This window comes from Cupressus sempervirens, chromosome 8 (genome assembly GCF_028749045.1).
Source record: "Cupressus sempervirens isolate cs-2001-9-10 chromosome 8, ASM2874904v1, whole genome shotgun sequence".
Classification (NCBI taxonomy): domain Eukaryota; kingdom Viridiplantae; phylum Streptophyta; class Pinopsida; order Cupressales; family Cupressaceae; genus Cupressus; species Cupressus sempervirens.
The window spans coordinates 505,483,587-505,502,394 of record NC_143125.1 but is presented as its reverse complement, the minus strand read 5'-3'; the positions used below and the strand labels follow the sequence as shown (position 1 = coordinate 505,502,394).

The following is an 18,808-nucleotide window of genomic DNA, read 5'->3' as shown; positions in this document are numbered from 1 at the left end:
TTACTTCATTTTCTTAGAGGATGATTGAGGTGCATGATGCTCTACAAATGATGGTGGTGAGTTCAAAGTGGAATAGATAGTGTAATGCAAACACTGTTGAAGGAAAAACCATCGAATAAAAAGATCCTTGATGATGATTGGTAATCCATTGTGAGGTAAGACATAGCTGATTTTTAGATTTTTCAGATTTTCATGTTTTAAAATTTATTGTTGAGTCAAAACTTTAAAAACTTGGACTCAGCAATATCCCGGATGACCCAAAAATTCTGAAAATCTCAAAATCACCAAAAATTCAGCAATAAATCGATAATTTTATCAAATGTTTGAAAATATACAATATAATGCCCCCATCTTTTTAGCCACTTAGTGGAGTTCTTAGCCTTTCATTCTTAGAAGGCTAAGTAGTAAGAGGAGAAACAAGGGAGAAATCAATTAATTATAAGGTTATCTATTATATGATTATTAAAAGATAACCTTATATTTAATTATTGTTAAGACAACAAAATAAAATGTCTCTAGAAGGATCCACCTCCTCATGTTCCTAGAAACTCTCTCCTTATGTTTCTAGAAGCTTCTTGAAGGACAGTCACCTCTTCATGTCAAAGCTTCTTATGTTTCTAGAATCTTCTTGAAGGATCCACCTCCTCATGTTCCTAGAAGCTTCTCCTTATGTTTTTAGAAGCTTCTTGAAGTACCCACCTCCTCATGTCTCTAGAAGCTTCTTGAAGGATCCGCCTCCTCATGTTTCTAGAAGCTTCTTGAAGGACCCACCACTACATCTCTAGAAGCTTCTTGAAAGATCCACCTCTTCAATGTTCCTAGAAGCTTCTTAAAGGATGAAAATGTACGAATATGGGGGTGGCAATTAAGATTTCGATCATCGAGTTCTTGACAATTGCTTTGATATGTTCCTTTGTGGAGCCAAGGGTTTCTACAAAGCCACATCATTAGTCATTGGGAATGATCACTCTCATTGATAAGCATAACTGAGGTGGAGAAAGATCCTACGAAGGGTTGCAGTTGTTTGGGTGAGAGATATTCAATCTTTCACATAGGTATAATTATGTTCAGGTTTCATGGAGGTCAACTTGGTATGAGAGAGCTTCTAAAGAATATTCTTTTGTAAGCCAAGAGTCTTGGCCATCACTCAATGATTGTGATCAGCCATTTGCATTTTCATTCTAATACAATGTTGAGATGTTTTTGAAGATTTTTGCAAGCATTTCTATTGTTACCAATTGAAGTTAAGCATATTAGAAGCAATCTACAAGATATCCCATTGGGTAAAGTGTTTGATAAGGTCAAAAATCATAAAATTGGAATTAGAATTAGTAAGGGATATTACATTCAATTTCTTAAAATATTCTTAAAAACCACACATACACACCGAATTCGTAGAACATATACTGATTTCAGATACACCATATATTAATCAAAGTTTTCAATTAAATACATAGAAACTAAAACTTAGTAGATTAGCATAGAATTATATACCAAGAAACAAGTACAACATCTGAAAAAGTTTGATACATATAGAAAAAACTCAATGAAACTACAAATTTTGAATACATAATAAGTTCAAGTTCTAATATCAATGAAAACTAGAAGTAGAAAACATAAATTGCGTCTATGACTAAAGCTCGGAAGATATTGATGTTTCTTTATGGGTGGTGCTGAGGTAGTTGCAGTATCCTCAACAAGTGCTTGAATAGGTGTCTCAGGCTCAACAGAAGCCTCTAGTGAATGACCAAGTTCATGTTCCTCCTCGCATGTTGCCACTTTTGCATCCCAATCATCAGCCTCCATCTCAAACTTAGCTAGCTACTCATCATTCAATAGAAGATCCCCATGTGCATCTAAATTATCACCATCATGAGGAGCAAACGAATTTGTTGAATATGGATCAATCACATCCAAGTTAAATGCTTCATATGAAACTTGCCCTTGCACCTTTTCATGCAACCAAAGGTTGTACCGCACATAAACCAAGTCATTCAAGCGCTTTTGGATCAACCTATTGTGCTTCGTTGTATGTATGTTCTCAAAAATACTTTAGTTTCTCTCGCAACCAGAAGCACTACAACACTACAATAATATTTAGATGGCAAGCTTTTGAAGATTAGGTGTTGTGGCACCATTAATCTTCCGACAACAAATTTGCAAGGATACAACAAAAAAAGAATTTATAATGTGTTGAAGATTTCAATAAACTTAATGAATAAAAAAATGGTCCAATAAAACTAAAGACATGCTCCTGTTTACCTGATTATTGGGAGTATCTCCTACAATTACAATTGGGAAAAGAAAACACTGGCCCCTCTTCCCTCTTGTAGCCTTGTAACTCATCAAGTATGAGGTCTCAAAGGTCCAAATCAGCAACCAATCTCTAAATACATGTGTCCAAGTCAACTTGAACCTCTGCATCTACTCTAAAAGTATTGGAGAAATAGAACTTGGGGTTCAAGTAGTAGGAAAATATATGAATAAGTTGGTGGAGTTGTCGCTTCCACCTACAATCGATTATGTTTCATATGGGTCTATATTTGATCTCATTTGACTTATGCACGTGTTGAATGACCTCTTTGGCCCTATCCAAAGCCTCATATAGATACCCCATAGGATTTTTATTCCCATCCACCATTCATAGAACTCTAACACACAGTTCTAACACCCGGACAAAACATTATAAAAAAATCAACGAATAGCAATATTTGAAAATTAAATAATAAATCATCAATCAAATATAAAACATAGCATTCACAACCTTCTATGTTCCAGGCTTCTTGGCATGAGGATTCTCCAACCATTTCTTACTCACAAATATCCACCTCAAGTTGGCCAATGTGTCCAATATCCTCTACAAGGTGAGGAAATTAGTGGCAATGTGTATGACCCTCGATCAGAAGATCCCTACCATCAATGTGCTCTCTCATAACACTCAGAAACCATGTGTGGTTGTAGATGTATTTTGTGATATTCCTTCCTTCTTCAACCACTTTCTCCACCCAACTTAGTTTCCCTAGGTCCTCAAGGAGCAAGTCAAGACACAGGGCAGCATTAGGACTCCAATATAAAATGGGATGCCTATCCATCACATTCTACCAACTACCACACATACAATTGCATTATCAGTCAATTTGGATGACATTAGTCACTCCCACTTTGTCATGTCCCCATTTTGGCTGACATCGTTTAGCATGCCGTATCAGTCTATCACAGGCTCTTGTAGACTGGTCGTGATGTGGAGAGAGTCAACCAACGACTATTTGGCAATATTTTGTCCTTACAATTGATTAGTGATTTGAGCCTACGTTTGTTATAAAGTAAAGCTACTTTATTCGGGCCCAATTTTATAATTTGATGTTGAGATGCACTTTTTATTATAAAGTAATAATTTATATAAGTGCACTTTATTTCATAAGAATATTTGGATGCTTCTAGAATGTTTAAGTGACTTCTAGAGGAAGCTACTGAAAAGTGAATAAACAGACCCTATGGGTCTTGCATTTGATCATCCAGTTTGTATTTCTCTCTTGACATCAGATTGTGATTCAGTCACATAATCTATTGTGGAGCCAAGTTGGTCTTCAGATAGTCTATTGGTCTTTGGGAACATAGTCTCCCTTAGATTTGCATAACTGAGGAAGTGGAATATCTTCTGAAGGGTTGCACATTTGGAGGTGATACTATAGTCACTTCAGGTAGAGCATCATTGGGCCTAAGGCCATTTTCAGCATTTCAGCATTTCAGGAGGCATTTTTAGCAGGGCCGAAATTATAGGAGGCCTTTTTTAGCAGGTTCGAAATTATGGGAAGCCATTTTTAGCAGGGCCGAAATTATAGGAGGTCGTTTTTAGCAGGTCCAAAATTATAGAAAGTCATTTTTAGCAAATCCGAAATTTTAGGAGGCTTCTTTCAGCAGACCTGAAATTATAGCAGGAGGGCATTTTTTGAGGACTATTCATTTTCAGTCATGGATTGATTGCAGAACATCTTTAGAAGGCTTAATTGTGGTGGAGGAAAGATTTATTGCTGCTGGTTCGTTTTTTGCTACAAGTCTGATCCAATTTTCAAAATTTCACGATAGGGCTTTGGAACCACATTTTTGTTCATATCTTCCTCATTGCTCAATATATCATTATGAGTATTTTTGCATTGGATTTCTATCGTCGAGGAGATAAAGATAGGTGCATTTTGGAGTTCCAAAATGCCATGATTTATTTTTAAGGAATTTTCAAAACTCCTAGACATTTTCGATAATTTGCAAGGAAGTACATTTTCAGATTTGGGGTGACTTTGGCTGGGGTGTTGGCATCTTCAGGATTGGTAAAAATTATTACAGCCATCTACAATCAGGTTCTTCACTTCTCATTTGGCATTTGGCATATTTTTTGAGAAATGTATGTTTTCAGTTGAGTACAAAAATATAACTTCAACACTTTACTATTTTATATTGTACTTGTCTTTGTTTGCCATTTGGCATTATTGAAATCAAAGGAAGGCTAGGATTTTGCAAGTGAAAGAGTATTGTAATTTTTAGACTATTTATATTGCCAACCTAGGGTTTCATGATCAACTCATTAGTTTGCATACCAATTGTTTGACAAAATGTCAATTGGCTGTAGGTTCTCTTTTTGGCATAAATAATGTTATAATTTTGCATACCCAGTGTTTGTATTAATGCCACTTGGCTATAAGTGCATCAATGCCATCTTAGGTTGCATCCAAAGTGTTTGTCATAATTACTAGTTGATGTAGCTGCATATTGCAAGTAGTTTCAGTCACATATATGCATTGAATATTGTCAAAATAAGTTGCACATTCATGTTAAGGTCATTGTTTAGTCAATTTTGAGTCTTCTTGCAAGCATTCTCATTGATGTTAATTGAAGAAAAGAGTCATTAAAGCAAACTGAAATGTTATATCAGTCATATGACCCTTGTATGTGAAGTGTTCGACAAAATTTCCAAAGCCAAAAATCAAAAGTTTTAAATCAGATTTGAGTAGGGTCATTACAGTGGTATCAGAGCGATTTTCTTACCATCATGTTAGGTAAGAGTCGTCTTGTATGAGTGATCAGCACTCTACTTTATCCAAAATGGACAGGTATAGTACAGAGTCTCAGAGGACATGATCTTGGACAGTTGATAGACAAAGTAAGAAGATCCAGAGTCAGACAGCAGAAAGGATGGTTATTTAGACATTCGAGATGAACTTGGGAAAATAAGCCATGACATGTCTGAACAGTTGGTTAAGCACCACTGTATTATGAATGACATGCTGTCCGACCCAGCTAAGGTGGATAAGTTGACTGGATTTCTATTTGGCAAATCTTCTCACGGGGCAGATGACACAATTACCAAGAACTTGCATGAGGAGTTCGAGAAACTAGCTTACAGCCAGGCAGAGGTCTCAAATTCTACTCTGCCACAAGAGGTAGTGGTAAAGGATATTATGCAGATTGATAGTAACGGTCAACTTGACACTCAAATTGAGACAGTCGTATACAGGTCGCCAGAGGGTGATGTCACAAGTACTCAGGATGGTTTAGTTACGACAGGCAGTGACTACGGTGTAGGGGGTTCAGATGATGATTTCGAGGATGTTGTTGTGCACGATGGTGAGATACCTAATAGAGATGAGCAGACATTGAGTATTCATGACTTTGCTGAGAGGGAGTACCAAGCACATTTGGATGCTTCGTCACATGAGGTTAAGGTGGTAGTACTTCGCATGATTTGTCTAGCCAGCTGAAGGTGAGCGAAGATAGTATTGTGACTTCATTATCTCATCATGACAGGATGCGACATATGATAGAGGATCACATCCGAAGGATTCAGTTACAGGGCAGACAAAAGGGAGTTCAGGCAGAGTCTTCTTGTATTGACTTACAAGTGATTAGGGAAGGAATGAGAATGATGAAGTTGAGTTATTTACATCTTCTATCAGATCGTGACCATCTTCTTAGCCTTGCCGAAGACTATTCAAATGCCTTGAGGAGGAAGGAGGAGGAAGTTGACAGGCTTTCTCGCGAGCTTGAGGACACTTGAGCTTCCTTGGTGAATACTCCATTGGCATTACAGGACTTGGAAAGACATGGGGATGAGCATGGCGTGGAGTTGAGTTTAGTTCCATCTTGCACACCTGATACTCAGCTGTCTACGGCAGGCAGATCATATGTGGTCGTTGATAATGTTGTGAGTTCATCTTGCATTCACATCCAGGATACCGGGACAGTGTCAGACAGGTATGTGGAGTTGGTATTAGTCATATTACTCAGGTGAGGAGTTTGCTTGAGTTACCAGCTGATTCTAGTTTACGGATATGGACTCGAGATTGTTATATTGGCGTTTGGGATTCAGTTGACTGGAGATCTTTATCACTTTGTGGTAGCAGTGTTTGTTTGGGTGCTATCATGGATTTGATTAGCAGATTGCACGGTGTTGTCCTTTCTTGTACCAGTAGCTTGTTCGATGTTGGTATTAGTTTTTATACACCAGTGTTCAACTTTGATCATATATCCAGTCGACCATTCTTGTTGGAATGTATTGATGATCTTTCATATTTGGCAGTGTTTACAGATGAGTCCCAGGATCATATTGGCATTGATGACATCTAGGAGGATGCGGTGGACAATTTTGGGGACTTAGTTTCCTCGGCAGCTTCTTTTGGTACAAAGGAGTTGGACAACAGTGCTACAGTTTTTGATACTTTGTATGTTGATATGAGCTTTGGAGTTGATTCGCTGGATGTGAATGTTGATACTCTAGAGACCAATAACTTTGAGGATACTCCTTTGGAAAGTGCATCAAAGGAGGTTTGTAGGAGACAGTCTAGTTAGCGCCATCATGTGTCTAGTAAGCTGAGAGTTAGTGAGTGAGACATTCCTATCGCTTGCCAGCATTTCGATGCTGCTCATCTGTTGTTAGCAGTTTATGGATGGGGTTCTCCTACTAGTGATGAGCAAGGAGGCAATTATCTTTCCTTGACAGAGATCCACTCTTTATGGGAGGCTATCCGGATTCTGAGACGGAATTATATGCAGTTGGTAGCCCACAGAGATTATTTTATGGAGTGGGGGATTACAGCATATGATGCATTATTGGCCAAGGAAGATGAGGTGGGTGAGCTTACTCGGCAGCTTGAGGTGACTTCTGAGATTCTTGAGAGTACACAACTGGCTTTCAAGGACTCACAGTTTCATTTGGCTGAGGTGATCATGGAGTTAGAGCGACTGCAGTCTTTACCAGATTTTGTACAGTCACAGGTTGTGGTGTCTGGTGATCCGAGGATGTCCATGGTCGAGATTGTCAGAGACAGTGGAGATGGGGATGCATCCATCCTTGATACTAGCATTGGCATATCGGGTTCATTTCCACTAGAGTTAGGTTTAGTTGAGTTGGGTGCTGCAGCAGATTGTTGTGGTATGCCTTGCATGGTGATAGCATCTACTGCTAATGGCATGGAGACTAGGGATGTTGTGTCAGAGATCATGCCAGCAATTGGCATGGTTCTTGCTAGTGATACTACTCCCTTGGCGATGTCTACGGAGGTAGTAGTCATTTCCAGCTTGGTTAGTGATCGGTTGCAGATAGTTTCATCTAGATTGCAATCTGAGCCACTGACTGAGATTGGCACATTCTACCGGCTTTACACTGTGAGGTATGCTCATCAATTTACCTTTGATAACCATGTTGATGAGATGATGATACGGAGATGTATTTTGGTTCCTAGTGCTTGTCATCAATTATTGGACGATTTGATGCCACAGGATGAGAGTTGTGATGGGCATGACATGGCGATAGGTTCTGCGGTTGACAACTTGACAGTACATGGCTCAGAGCAGGAGTTTGGGAGTGATGCTTCAGTGGTTGTTATTGATTCTACTCCTTTGGCATTGTCATCTCCTGACTTGGCGATCAGTTGCAGTGGGTTGCATCACCTGTGCATGGCAAGTTGTCAACTTAGGCTGGTTCTTTTTATCAGCAGTATACTGCAGGGTATGTACATCAGTTTGCATTTGATCCTTGTGTTGAGGAGTTGATGGCAGGCAGACTTGGTTTGGGTTCTATTTCTTGTTGTTTATCTTGTGATGTCTACTCACCATCAGCGGTGCATGGGAGTTATGGTTATGAGACAATGGTTGGTGATTTGCAGAGTTGTGCTGATTGCAGTAGGTGCACAGGTGCATAGTGTGTGGATTCTCCGTACTTGGTACAATTTCATTTGGGAGTGTCCATCAGAGTTGGATTGTACATCCCGCATAGGCCAGTGGGATGTGTCGATGGTATTTACTATGTTGGCAATTTGGGATGTCCACTCTACTTGGGTTTTGATATTTTGGGATTTTGTGTTTCGTGGGTTCCTGACTATGGCAGTAGTGGATTTGAAGTTCAGTTGAGCAGTGATTCACGCTTCATTCATGTAATGTCCCCATTTCCAAGAATGATTTAATAATAATAGAGTTCATATACAATTAAATAAATGAAAAAATAAATATTTAGAAAACCCAATAATAATAAATAATTATTTAGTAAATTAAAATATTAACTAAATAAAATAATAAACTATATATAGTTTATTAATTAAATAACAAAGAATTCTAATTGCACTAATACATATAAAAATGATTTATTTAATATTATTATATAATAATAATATTAAATATAATAACAAAGAGATTGTTATTAAAAATAGAACAAATAATATTTGTATAAGAAATATTAAAATAATGTTAATTATTTCATCACATAATATTTAAATATATGATTAATACATGTTAAATATTAATTATAATAATATGACTATAGAGAATAGTCACAACGAATGATATATCATTATCCATCTCGTTATTTATATAGTAGAGAAGTGGGAGCATCACGCATATTGAAAAAGTGTGGAGAAAACCATCTTTGGAGGAGAAGAGTAAAAGAGGCTAGGACCCTCCAACGCAAAACAATCAATTGAATAATGGTAGGAAAACCATCGAACAATCTTTGGGAATATATACGGAGTTATATCGAAATGGAGAATAACAATAGATAGATACCTAATGGGAGGGGATCCAACTCAACGATAGAGCAGAAACTCCACAAGAAATGAAATCTTTCTGAATGTGCACCAAAACCGTCTTTCTATAATATTTATATACTCGGGCATTCGTATTATTTAACAATAATATTTCATAGCCGCATGAAGGATGCAAGCACTTCACAGAACGAAGACTTACAGAACAAGAGTCACTCCCCCTTTATTCACGAGTAATAATTATCCAACATGAAGCTTTTTTCTGGCAATTAAAGAGAATACGATTGACTAACCAAATGATAATAAGCAAAAGAAATGATAATAAATTCCAATAGGGAATTGGTACGAAGGTATAAAATTCTTGAAGTCAACCAATCGTATACAATCAATGGGAGATACAATCCAATCAACACATCAATATCTGGAGAATCCAAGCTCTATCCAGTGAATAAAAGATCAATAGAAATTTAGAGAATAAACATCACAACATGTACGTTGGGAGCAATAGAGTCAAATAATCAAATCATTATCGTGGGATTGGGGAAGTTATAGACAAGCAAATCCAATATCTCTAAGAATAGGGCCAACTTTCCAATATAACCCGTTATTTACTGGAAGCTGAGTTTATTTGATGTGATTGAATATACAAAATAAAGACGGCAACATACAGGACAATCCATGAATGTAAAATCAAAGGGAAAAGATTTCAGTGATAATAAACACTAGAAGCCTCACAAGTATCATAACCAGTTTACCAATAATTAATTCTTATGAATTGCCCTATAACCAAGAAGGATAGATCAGTCAGGGGTCATCTAGTAAGCGATCACATAGAGAATATTTAAGTTCATATAACAATCCAAAGTAGAAGAGAAGATGAAGATTGTCCTTGACAATTGAATTGGAAACAAGTAGAAGTGAACAATGGTTTAAAGGCTATGAGGGCTAGAAATAAGAAACGGATATAACATTGGTAGATAGGCCTATACAAATAAAGTATTATGGGCTAGCTAATTGTTGCATAATATCAAGGTACTTATTGTCAATAAAGAGTTTAAATGGGAAGAAGTATCTTGTAATTGAAACTCTGGAAAAATGTCCTGATATTTCAAGCTGACTATGGAAGGGACATTACAATTCATGTATTCTTCTCGGTTATATTGCAGAGGATATTGCAAGAGCCTGTGTTGATTGATAGCAGTATAGTACATGACTATATTTGGGATCCAAGTGGGTTGATTGGTTTATTGTTCAATCATTGCTTGGGGACAAGCAATTTCAAGAAGGGCGAACTGTCATGTCCCCATTTTGGCTGACATCGTTTAGCGTGCAAGATCAGTCTATCACAGGCTCTCATAGACTAGTGGTGATGTGGAAAGAGTCGACCAGCGACTATTTGGCAATATTTTGTCCTTACAGTTGATTAGTGATGTGGGCCTACATTTGTTATAAAGTAAAATTACTTTATTCGGGCCTAGTTTTATAATTTGATGTTGAGATGCACATTTTATTATAAAGTAATATTTATATAAGTGCACTTTATTTCATAAGAATATTTGGATGCTTCTAGAATGTTTAAGTGACTCCTAGAGGAAGCTACTGAAAAGTGAATAAATAGACCCTATGGGTCTTGCATTTGATCATCCAGTTTGTATTTCTCTCTTGACATCGGATTGTGATTCAGTCACATACTCTATTGTGGAGCCAAGTTGGTCTTCAAATAGTCTATTGGTCTTTGGGAATGGAGTCTCCATTAGATTTGCATAATTGAGGAAGTGGAATATCTTCTGAAGGGTTGCACATGTGAAGGTGATACTATAGTCACTTCAGCTAGGGCATCATTGGACCTAAGGCCATTTTCAGCATTCCAACATTTCAAGAGGCATTTTTAGCAGGGCCGAAATTATAGGTCATTTTTAGCAGGTCCGAAATTATAGGAAGCCATTTTTAACAAGGCTGAAATTATAGGAGGTCGTTTTTAGCAGGTCCGAAATTATAGGAAGCTATTTTTAGCAGATTCGAAATTTTAGGAGGCTTCTTTTAGCAGACCCGAAATTATAGCAGAAGGGCATTTTTTGAGGACTATTCATTTTCAGTCATGGATTGATTGCAGGACATCTTTAGAAGGCTTGATTGTGGTGGAGGAAAGATTTATAGCTGCTGGTTCGTTTTTGCTACAAGCCTGATCCAATTTTCAAAATTTCAGGATAGGGCTTTGGAACGACATTTTTGTTCATATCTTTCTCATTACTCAACATATCATTCTAGGTATTTTTGCATCAGATTTCTATCGTCGAGGAGATAAAGATAGGTGCATTTTGGAGTTCCAAAATGCCATGATTTATTTTTAAGGAATTTTCAAAACTCCTAGACATTTTCGATAATTTGCAAGGAAGTACATTTTCAGATTTGGGGTGACTTTGGCTGGGGTGTTGGCATCTTCAGGATTGGTAAAAATTATTACAGCCATCTACAATCAGGTTCTTCACTTCTCATTTGGCATTTGGCATATTTTTTGAGAAATGTATGTTTTCAGCTGAGTACAAAAATATAACTTCAGCACTTTACTATTTTATATTGTACTTGTCTTTGTTTGCCATTTGGCATTATTGGTATCAAAGGAAGGCTAGGATTTTGCAAGTGAAAGAGTATTGTAATTTTTAGACTATCTATATTGCCAACCTAGAGTTTCATGATCAGCTTATTAGTTTGCATGCCAATTGTTTGACAAAATGTCAATTGGCTGTAAGTTCTCTTTTTGGCATAAATAATGTTATAATTTTGCATACCCAGTGTTTTTATTAATGCCACTTGGCTATAAGTGCATCAATGCCATCTTAGGTTGCATCCAAAGTGTTTGTCATAATTACTAGTTGCTGTAGCTGCATATTGCAAGTAGTTTCAGTCACATATATGCATTGAATATTGTCAAAATAAGTTGCACATTCATGTTAGGGTCATTGTTTAGTCAATTTTGAGTCTTCTTGCAAGCATTCTCATTGATGTTAATTGAAGAAAAGAGTCATTAAAGAAAACTGAAATGTTATATCAGTCATATGACCCTTGTATGTGAAGTGTTCGACAAAATTTCCAAGGCCAAAAATCAAAATTTTTAAATCAGATTTGAGCAGGGTCATTACACACTTCCACCACCTCATCCAACATGTTGCACAAAGTCTCTTCATTTTTCACTTGATCAGAGGCATTAACTGATTTTACAAATACTAATTGTCCCCCTTAAGCAACTAGAAAGATGATGAGTGTCATATTCCTGCCATCTATCAACCCATCAGATATAAGAGTGTAGCCTCTCTGTTCCCAAACTCTTCTTTTCTCTTCCACAAGTTGATGAATATTTTGTACATCATCCTATAGGAACAATCTACTGACCTCATAACGAGTTGGGGGCTTCAACCCCTTACCAAACATGAAAATCACGATAAACAATTGATCCCACTATGAACTACACAAAGCATTGAAGGGAATATCGTTGTCGTACCAAAATCTTGCAATTGCCACCCTTGTCTTTGCATGCATCTCTTTGTTCCATGCAATGCCTAGCAATTTAAGTTGAGCACCAGGGCTCTTTCTGCCACCAACCATTTTCTACAATGACTAGAAGTCTACAAGTCCAAGAATAAGGAATAAGGAATTAGATAAGTTTGCAATAAAATATATATTATATACTAACTAAGATCAAATTATTTCATACTTTTAAAGAAGGGAGTCACCAAATACTTGTCTGATATAAAATGTGATCAATATATTTCAGATTTAATTTTAAAAATATAAATCAAAATTTACATACAAGTTATATAATATAAAATTGCATAATTTTAGTTTTAAATACTTATATTTTATATAGATCTAAATAAAAAATATAAATATAAACACACTTTTTAGTTTTTAAAATTTTACAAATTACATATATATTATTAAATTTTATTTTCTACATATATAAAATAATAAACAAATATAATATCCTCGTCATAAAATAAAATTAAGATATTAAATTTGTGTGTAGAACCCAATAGAATTAGTATATCTTAGGGACAATTTTTATTTTTATTTTCCATAGGTGTTAGTCATGTCATGTGTCGACACATTATTTTCTCCCTCAAGAGTTTACCTCTGACAAGATATATATGTTTGTCGAGTTGGTTGTTGTTGGCATGCATATAATTTTATTTTGTATTGCAAATTGAGTTCATTATCTCGTCGTTTCAGAAGTGAAAAGTCATCCCTATTTGGCTTGTGTAGTTTCGATAGGGTTTTGGGCCTACCCTACTCTGCTTGATTTTACTTTTCTCGGATCTGGCAAATCTAAGCGCCATCCTTGTCAACGAATGTATTTTCTATTTAAGCGATAAATTGCATGTCTTTCCTCTATATCGTGTGGGATCATATTAAATGATTATCTCTCAGTGTACTTATTGTATTCAATAGCTGGATTGTACTGAGGAAATATATATTTGTGAATACTCCAAGGAAGAATGTATCCATTCTACATGGTGCTTGCAATTTACTTCTTTGTAGAAGCTTCGACTTTACCTAAAGGCCTACTCACCTCTCCATCACTGTACGGTCTACTAGCCTTTCGTATGGTAATACTCTCACTCCCACCATATGGTTTCCGCCCTCTTCCTACGGATTGTTTGTCTCCATTGTGCCTCCCCTCCATCATCCATCACAACCCACTATCGTTATCATTGTGTCGTACGCCCATCATACTCGATCACTATACAGTCTTTGTCTTGCTCTCCATAGAACAAACTCTACTCTTATTGTACAACCTTAGTCTCCATATGAATTTGGGATATCACATACAGATCGTACAACGCCATCTGACAGAGCCTTAAGGGTGTTTTCTTAATGCAAGCAATTTGGTATATTACAGTGGTATCAAAACCGGTGACCCTTCCAACCTGTCGAAAGTGAATGCAAATTTATACCAAGAAAAGAAAGTATCACTCAGTAGAATGGGGAATCTTTCCTTTATTCTTACAAGTTACAATTCCCTAATACCAATAGCATAGCTGAATATGAGGCTTTGATATTGGGTTTGAATATGGCGCAAATCAAAGGAATCCCGAATCTACATGTCAAAGGAGATGTTGAAATAGTAGTATGTCAAGTCAAAGGTCAGTATCAAGCCAGAAATGATCAACTTAGACATTATCGTGATTTATCTGGGATTTCATCAAGACATTTGATGCTTTCAATATCTTAGTAACTCCTCGAGAGCTTAATGATAGGGCTGATTACTTGTTGTTTCGGCTACTCTACTCATTCCTCACCAAGATTTTGAAGATGGCATATATGAGATAAAGTTGGTTTATTGACCAAGTATCCCAGACAATTGTGAGCACTGGCAAGTTTTTAATGATGATATTCATATCATCAATTTCCTTGAATCTAAGGAAGGTTTTGACGATATTTACTTTAAAGGAAGCAAAAATGCGCCCAATGAGGTTATCTCTAATAAAGATCCTAAAATTGGTCAGGAGGTTATTCCATTGAAAGGAAACAAGATCCCCAAGAGTTCGATTTCTTTGGAGAAGTTGTTTGACAAGCATGATAGGTATGTCAAAAAGCAGCAGAAGACGAGGGCAAGTTCTTTGGGACAATATAAGAAATACAACATTGGAACTAAAAACAATCCTAACATGGTTAACTCTAGTAGCTGGTGTACAAACAAAGAAAAGGAAAAGTTCATCACTTTGCTTCGTGAATACAAGGATGTTTTGGCTTACTCTTACGAATATCTGAAGTCTTTTTGTTCTAAGGAAGTCCAGCATGATATCCATCTTAAGTTTGGCACAATTCCTTTCTGCCAGAAGCAGAGGCAATACAATCCCAATATTTTGAGTACCATTCTCGCCCAAATTCAAAAGATATTGGAAGCAATTATTATCTTTCCTATCCATCATTCATCATGGGTAGCTAACATAGTTGTCAGAAAGAAGAATGGAAAAATTTGCATGTGTGGATTTTCAAAATCTCGATCAGTTATCTCTCAAGCATAATTATGCACTATCGGTCATGGACCAAGTATTACAAGTTGTTGCTCGTTTAGAGATGTTATCTATGCTTGATGGTTTCTCGGGCTACAATCAAATTGAAGTTCGTGAGTATGATCAGTATAAGATAGCATTCACTACCTCATGTGGAACATTTGCATATCGGCGGATGCCTTTTGGACTTTTTCAACTTTCCAGCGAGCAATGGACCTTGCTTTTGATGGTATCATCAATGAAAGCATCGTTGTATACCTGGATGATTTGACTGTTTTCTCCAAAGCACGTCAAGATCATTTCTTTCATCTCCGACAAGTCTTGGAGAGATGCACACAACATGGCATATCACTAAATACCAAGAAATCAGTTTTTCGTTTAATGAAAGGCAAGCTGTTGGGACACATTGTGTCCAAAGAAGGTATTAAAATCGATACAGAGAAGGTGCAAGCAATTCAAATCTTATCTTTACCATCAAACAAAACACTAGTTCATTCTTTCTTTGGAAAGGTGAATTTCTTGAGAAGGTTTCTACCAGACTTTGATGAAAAGACTTGTCACATTGTTGATATGATGAAAGGGAAAGATGCTTTCCACTAGAATCATGAAGGGAGGAAAGCATTCACCGAAATCAAAGATGCAATAGCACACGCACCCGTGCTACTATGTCTTGATTACATGAAAAGCTTCGTCATGTATAGTTATGCTTCTAAGCATACTTCATCTGCAAAAAATGAAGGCATTGAATCACCTATTTCATTCATGAGTTGCCCTCTGAAGGCTTATGAGTTAAAATACAATCAGATGGAGAAGCATGCTTATGTTGTTGTCAAAGCAATGAAGCATTTCAGATTCTACACACTGAACTCTCATATTATAGCTCTGGTTCTAGATACTATTGTCAAGACTATCTTGACACAACAAGAGTTTGGTACAAAAAGAGGAAACTGGATTGCCAAGATCCAAGAATATGATATGGAGATACGACCGACCAAGCTAGTTCACAGCAAAGGACTTTTTCAGCTTATGTCTGAAAATGAATTTTTGTAAGTGGACGATGAGAATTCCTCTTCTCTTCCTACTATTTTGTTTGTCAGCACTGGAAATGATTGGTACTCTAATATGGCATACTATCTAAGTTATGGAGAATGCCCCTCACATTTGACATATAAGGAATGGAGTACTCTCAAGTTGAAAGCTTCTAGCTTCATCTTATGGGACAATGGTCTATACAAGCATAAAATGGATGGAACTTTTCTCCAATGTGTGGAAAAAAGTCAACAGGTGTGGACTTTGGATTCTTTTCATAATCAAGCTTGCGATGGATAGTTTTCACCACCTATCACTGCACATAAAATTTTGAGAGAAAAATACTATTGGCTTACACTTTTTCAAGATGCATATCAATGGGTAAGAAAATGTGAATTGTGTCAACAATTCGTAGGTACACAAAAGCTTGTTGCTTTGCCATTAAAGACAATGGAGATCGACGAACCTTTGAAACAATGGGGAGTCGATTCATTGGTACTATCAATCCACCTTCAAGCAAGGGTCATACTCACATCCTAGCGGCAAATGACTACTTTACCAAGTGGGTAGAAGCAATTTCTGTGAAAGGCTCTACATCAGAAATAATTTGTGATTTCTTGAAACTGAACATCATTTCACGTTATAGTGTTCCAAATAAAGTTGTCCCAAATAATGCAGCTATCTGCTCTTCTAAGAAAGGGAGTGGTTTTTGTTTCAATTATGGGATAACTTTGGCACATGCATCAAATTATTACCCGCGTCAAGCAGAATCAAACAATAAGAATATAGTGACCATCATGCGGAAGTTGATTGAATCAAATCAAAGAACCTAGCACAAGGCGTTGTTTGATGCTTTTTGGGTTGACAAAATTACTCTAAAGCGGGCAATTGGAATGTCACCTTTTGAGTTTCTATATGAGATCACTACTGAGATTCAAATAACTTTAGAGCTTCCTGCTCTTAAGCTGATACAAACCATCGAAGACAAAACTTATTAAGATGCTCTAGATAAGAGAATTATGTTTCTTCAACAATTGGAGGAGCAAAGAAAAGAGGTGGTTGATAAACTTGCTGCTCACCATCAACAAGTCAAAATTATTTTTGAAAAAAAGGCCAAATACAGAGAATTTCAAATTGATGATCTTTCCTACTCTAGGACAAAAGGCGAGAACCAAAAGGAATGCATGGAAATTTTGATTCTCTATGGCGAGAACCTTTTACAATTCATCAAATTGCAAGGGAATACAGTTTTTGTCTTGCATATCGTCATGGAACACCAATGCCACTGCCTTACAGTGGACAACATCTAAAACATTACTTCTAGTGATTACCAGATAAGTAACCCTTGTACATAGTTTTATGTTTTTTGATTCATAGGGTCCTTTATATTTAGCTTTATTTTTGTTAGTTGCCTAACTCTATAACCCAATGGAGTGGACGAAGGCACTTAGAGAACTAGATTCTATGTCACTTTTTGTTTCCAAAAACAAATGACTAACATTCCCAAGACGGAGTCAGTTGTTGTCTTGCATTTTGTCACCAGAAAATGTTGGTAGCAGTCCAAAACTTTTTAACTTAGTTTTGCATTTCTCTATGATAAGTTCATTATTTAATTGGATAATATTGATCAATTGATCAACCCCAATTGGAATAATGAATCCTTTTACTAAAGGCTTTCGTCAAGTCCTTTTTGTTTTTCTTTTTTATAAGCCTGTGCTTGGTTTTTTAAGCCTTCAATGTCCCTTTTTGCGTTTTTGAGTATGTGTTTGTTTGTTCATGGTCTTTTGGCTTTGTTCAATCCCTTGCTTTCGGTTTTCCCTTCAATTCGGTGTATCTTAGGGCTTAATTGGGCTTGGCGGTCAAAAAATATGACCATTTAAGTGCCCAAAAGGCGAACTCTCCAAATGCAATTGCATAATGTAAAATATCATGTTATATTTTAATGTTAACATTCACTTTTTGAAAAATATAACATAAATTCATTTTATGTTATATTTTTAAGTTACTTTATGCTATATTTTCAAGTTGAGTTGTTTTTTAATTTTCCACTTAAGTGAAAAATTAAACTATATAGTTTGCTTTATTTTTGAGTTACTTTATGTTTTATTTCAAAACATCTAAGTTAAATATTGTTTTTTGATTAATATTTGCACCTAATATATTTATTATTTATTATACTGTGTAAATCTTATTGTTGATCAAAAATCAATTAACCATGTGCTTAATTGATCATTTAAGTTGTGCAAATGCAACTTTCAACCCAATTACACATTTACATGTAAAGAGCCTCCAAGAGTGAGATTTGCACTAGAAAGGCACTTTAAACACTTTAAACATGTTTCTAAAACATGTAATAGACCTCCAAGAATGTGATTTGCATGAACTTGGTCTTTTACATGTTAATTGTCTCATGTAAATACATAGAGAGTGTATTTTGCTTCCAAGGTCAAATTTGCTCGATGCATATTACATATTGCATATTTTAAAACTTGAAAATGGCCCTAGAGAGTGTGATTTGTTCTCTCAACCTCCAAAAGCAAGTTTTCAAAACATGTAAAACAACCTGGACAGCACGATTTGCATAGAGGAGCAAAAAGACTTGCATTTTAAAACATGCAAAGCCTCTAATAGAGTGTGTTTGGGTTTTCCCATCCATGCAAATCGATCTTGAGACCACGATTTTGCATAGGAGAGCAAAAACGTCCATGTTCATGCAATCCAAGGGTACGTTTTTATGAT

The 18,808-nt window shown here is 36.3% G+C and overlaps 1 protein-coding gene across 6 annotated transcripts in view; it reads right to left on the bottom strand.

The window, feature by feature from the left end:
• The window catches only part of LOC149543414 (uncharacterized), a 198,315-nt gene that overhangs the window by 106,671 nt on the left and 72,836 nt on the right, over window positions 1–18,808 (bottom strand). Inside the window, exon 4 of one of the 6 annotated variants that reach the window (XM_089798203.1) lies at window positions 12,526–12,649. The exons of the other annotated variants lie outside the window; for them this stretch is intronic. Within the exon in view, the coding sequence (XP_089654329.1) occupies window positions 12,526–12,629 (104 nt within the window). The 5' untranslated portion in view covers window positions 12,630–12,649. The remainder of the gene's footprint in view (window positions 1–12,525; window positions 12,650–18,808) is intronic. 6 annotated transcript variants of the gene reach the window in all.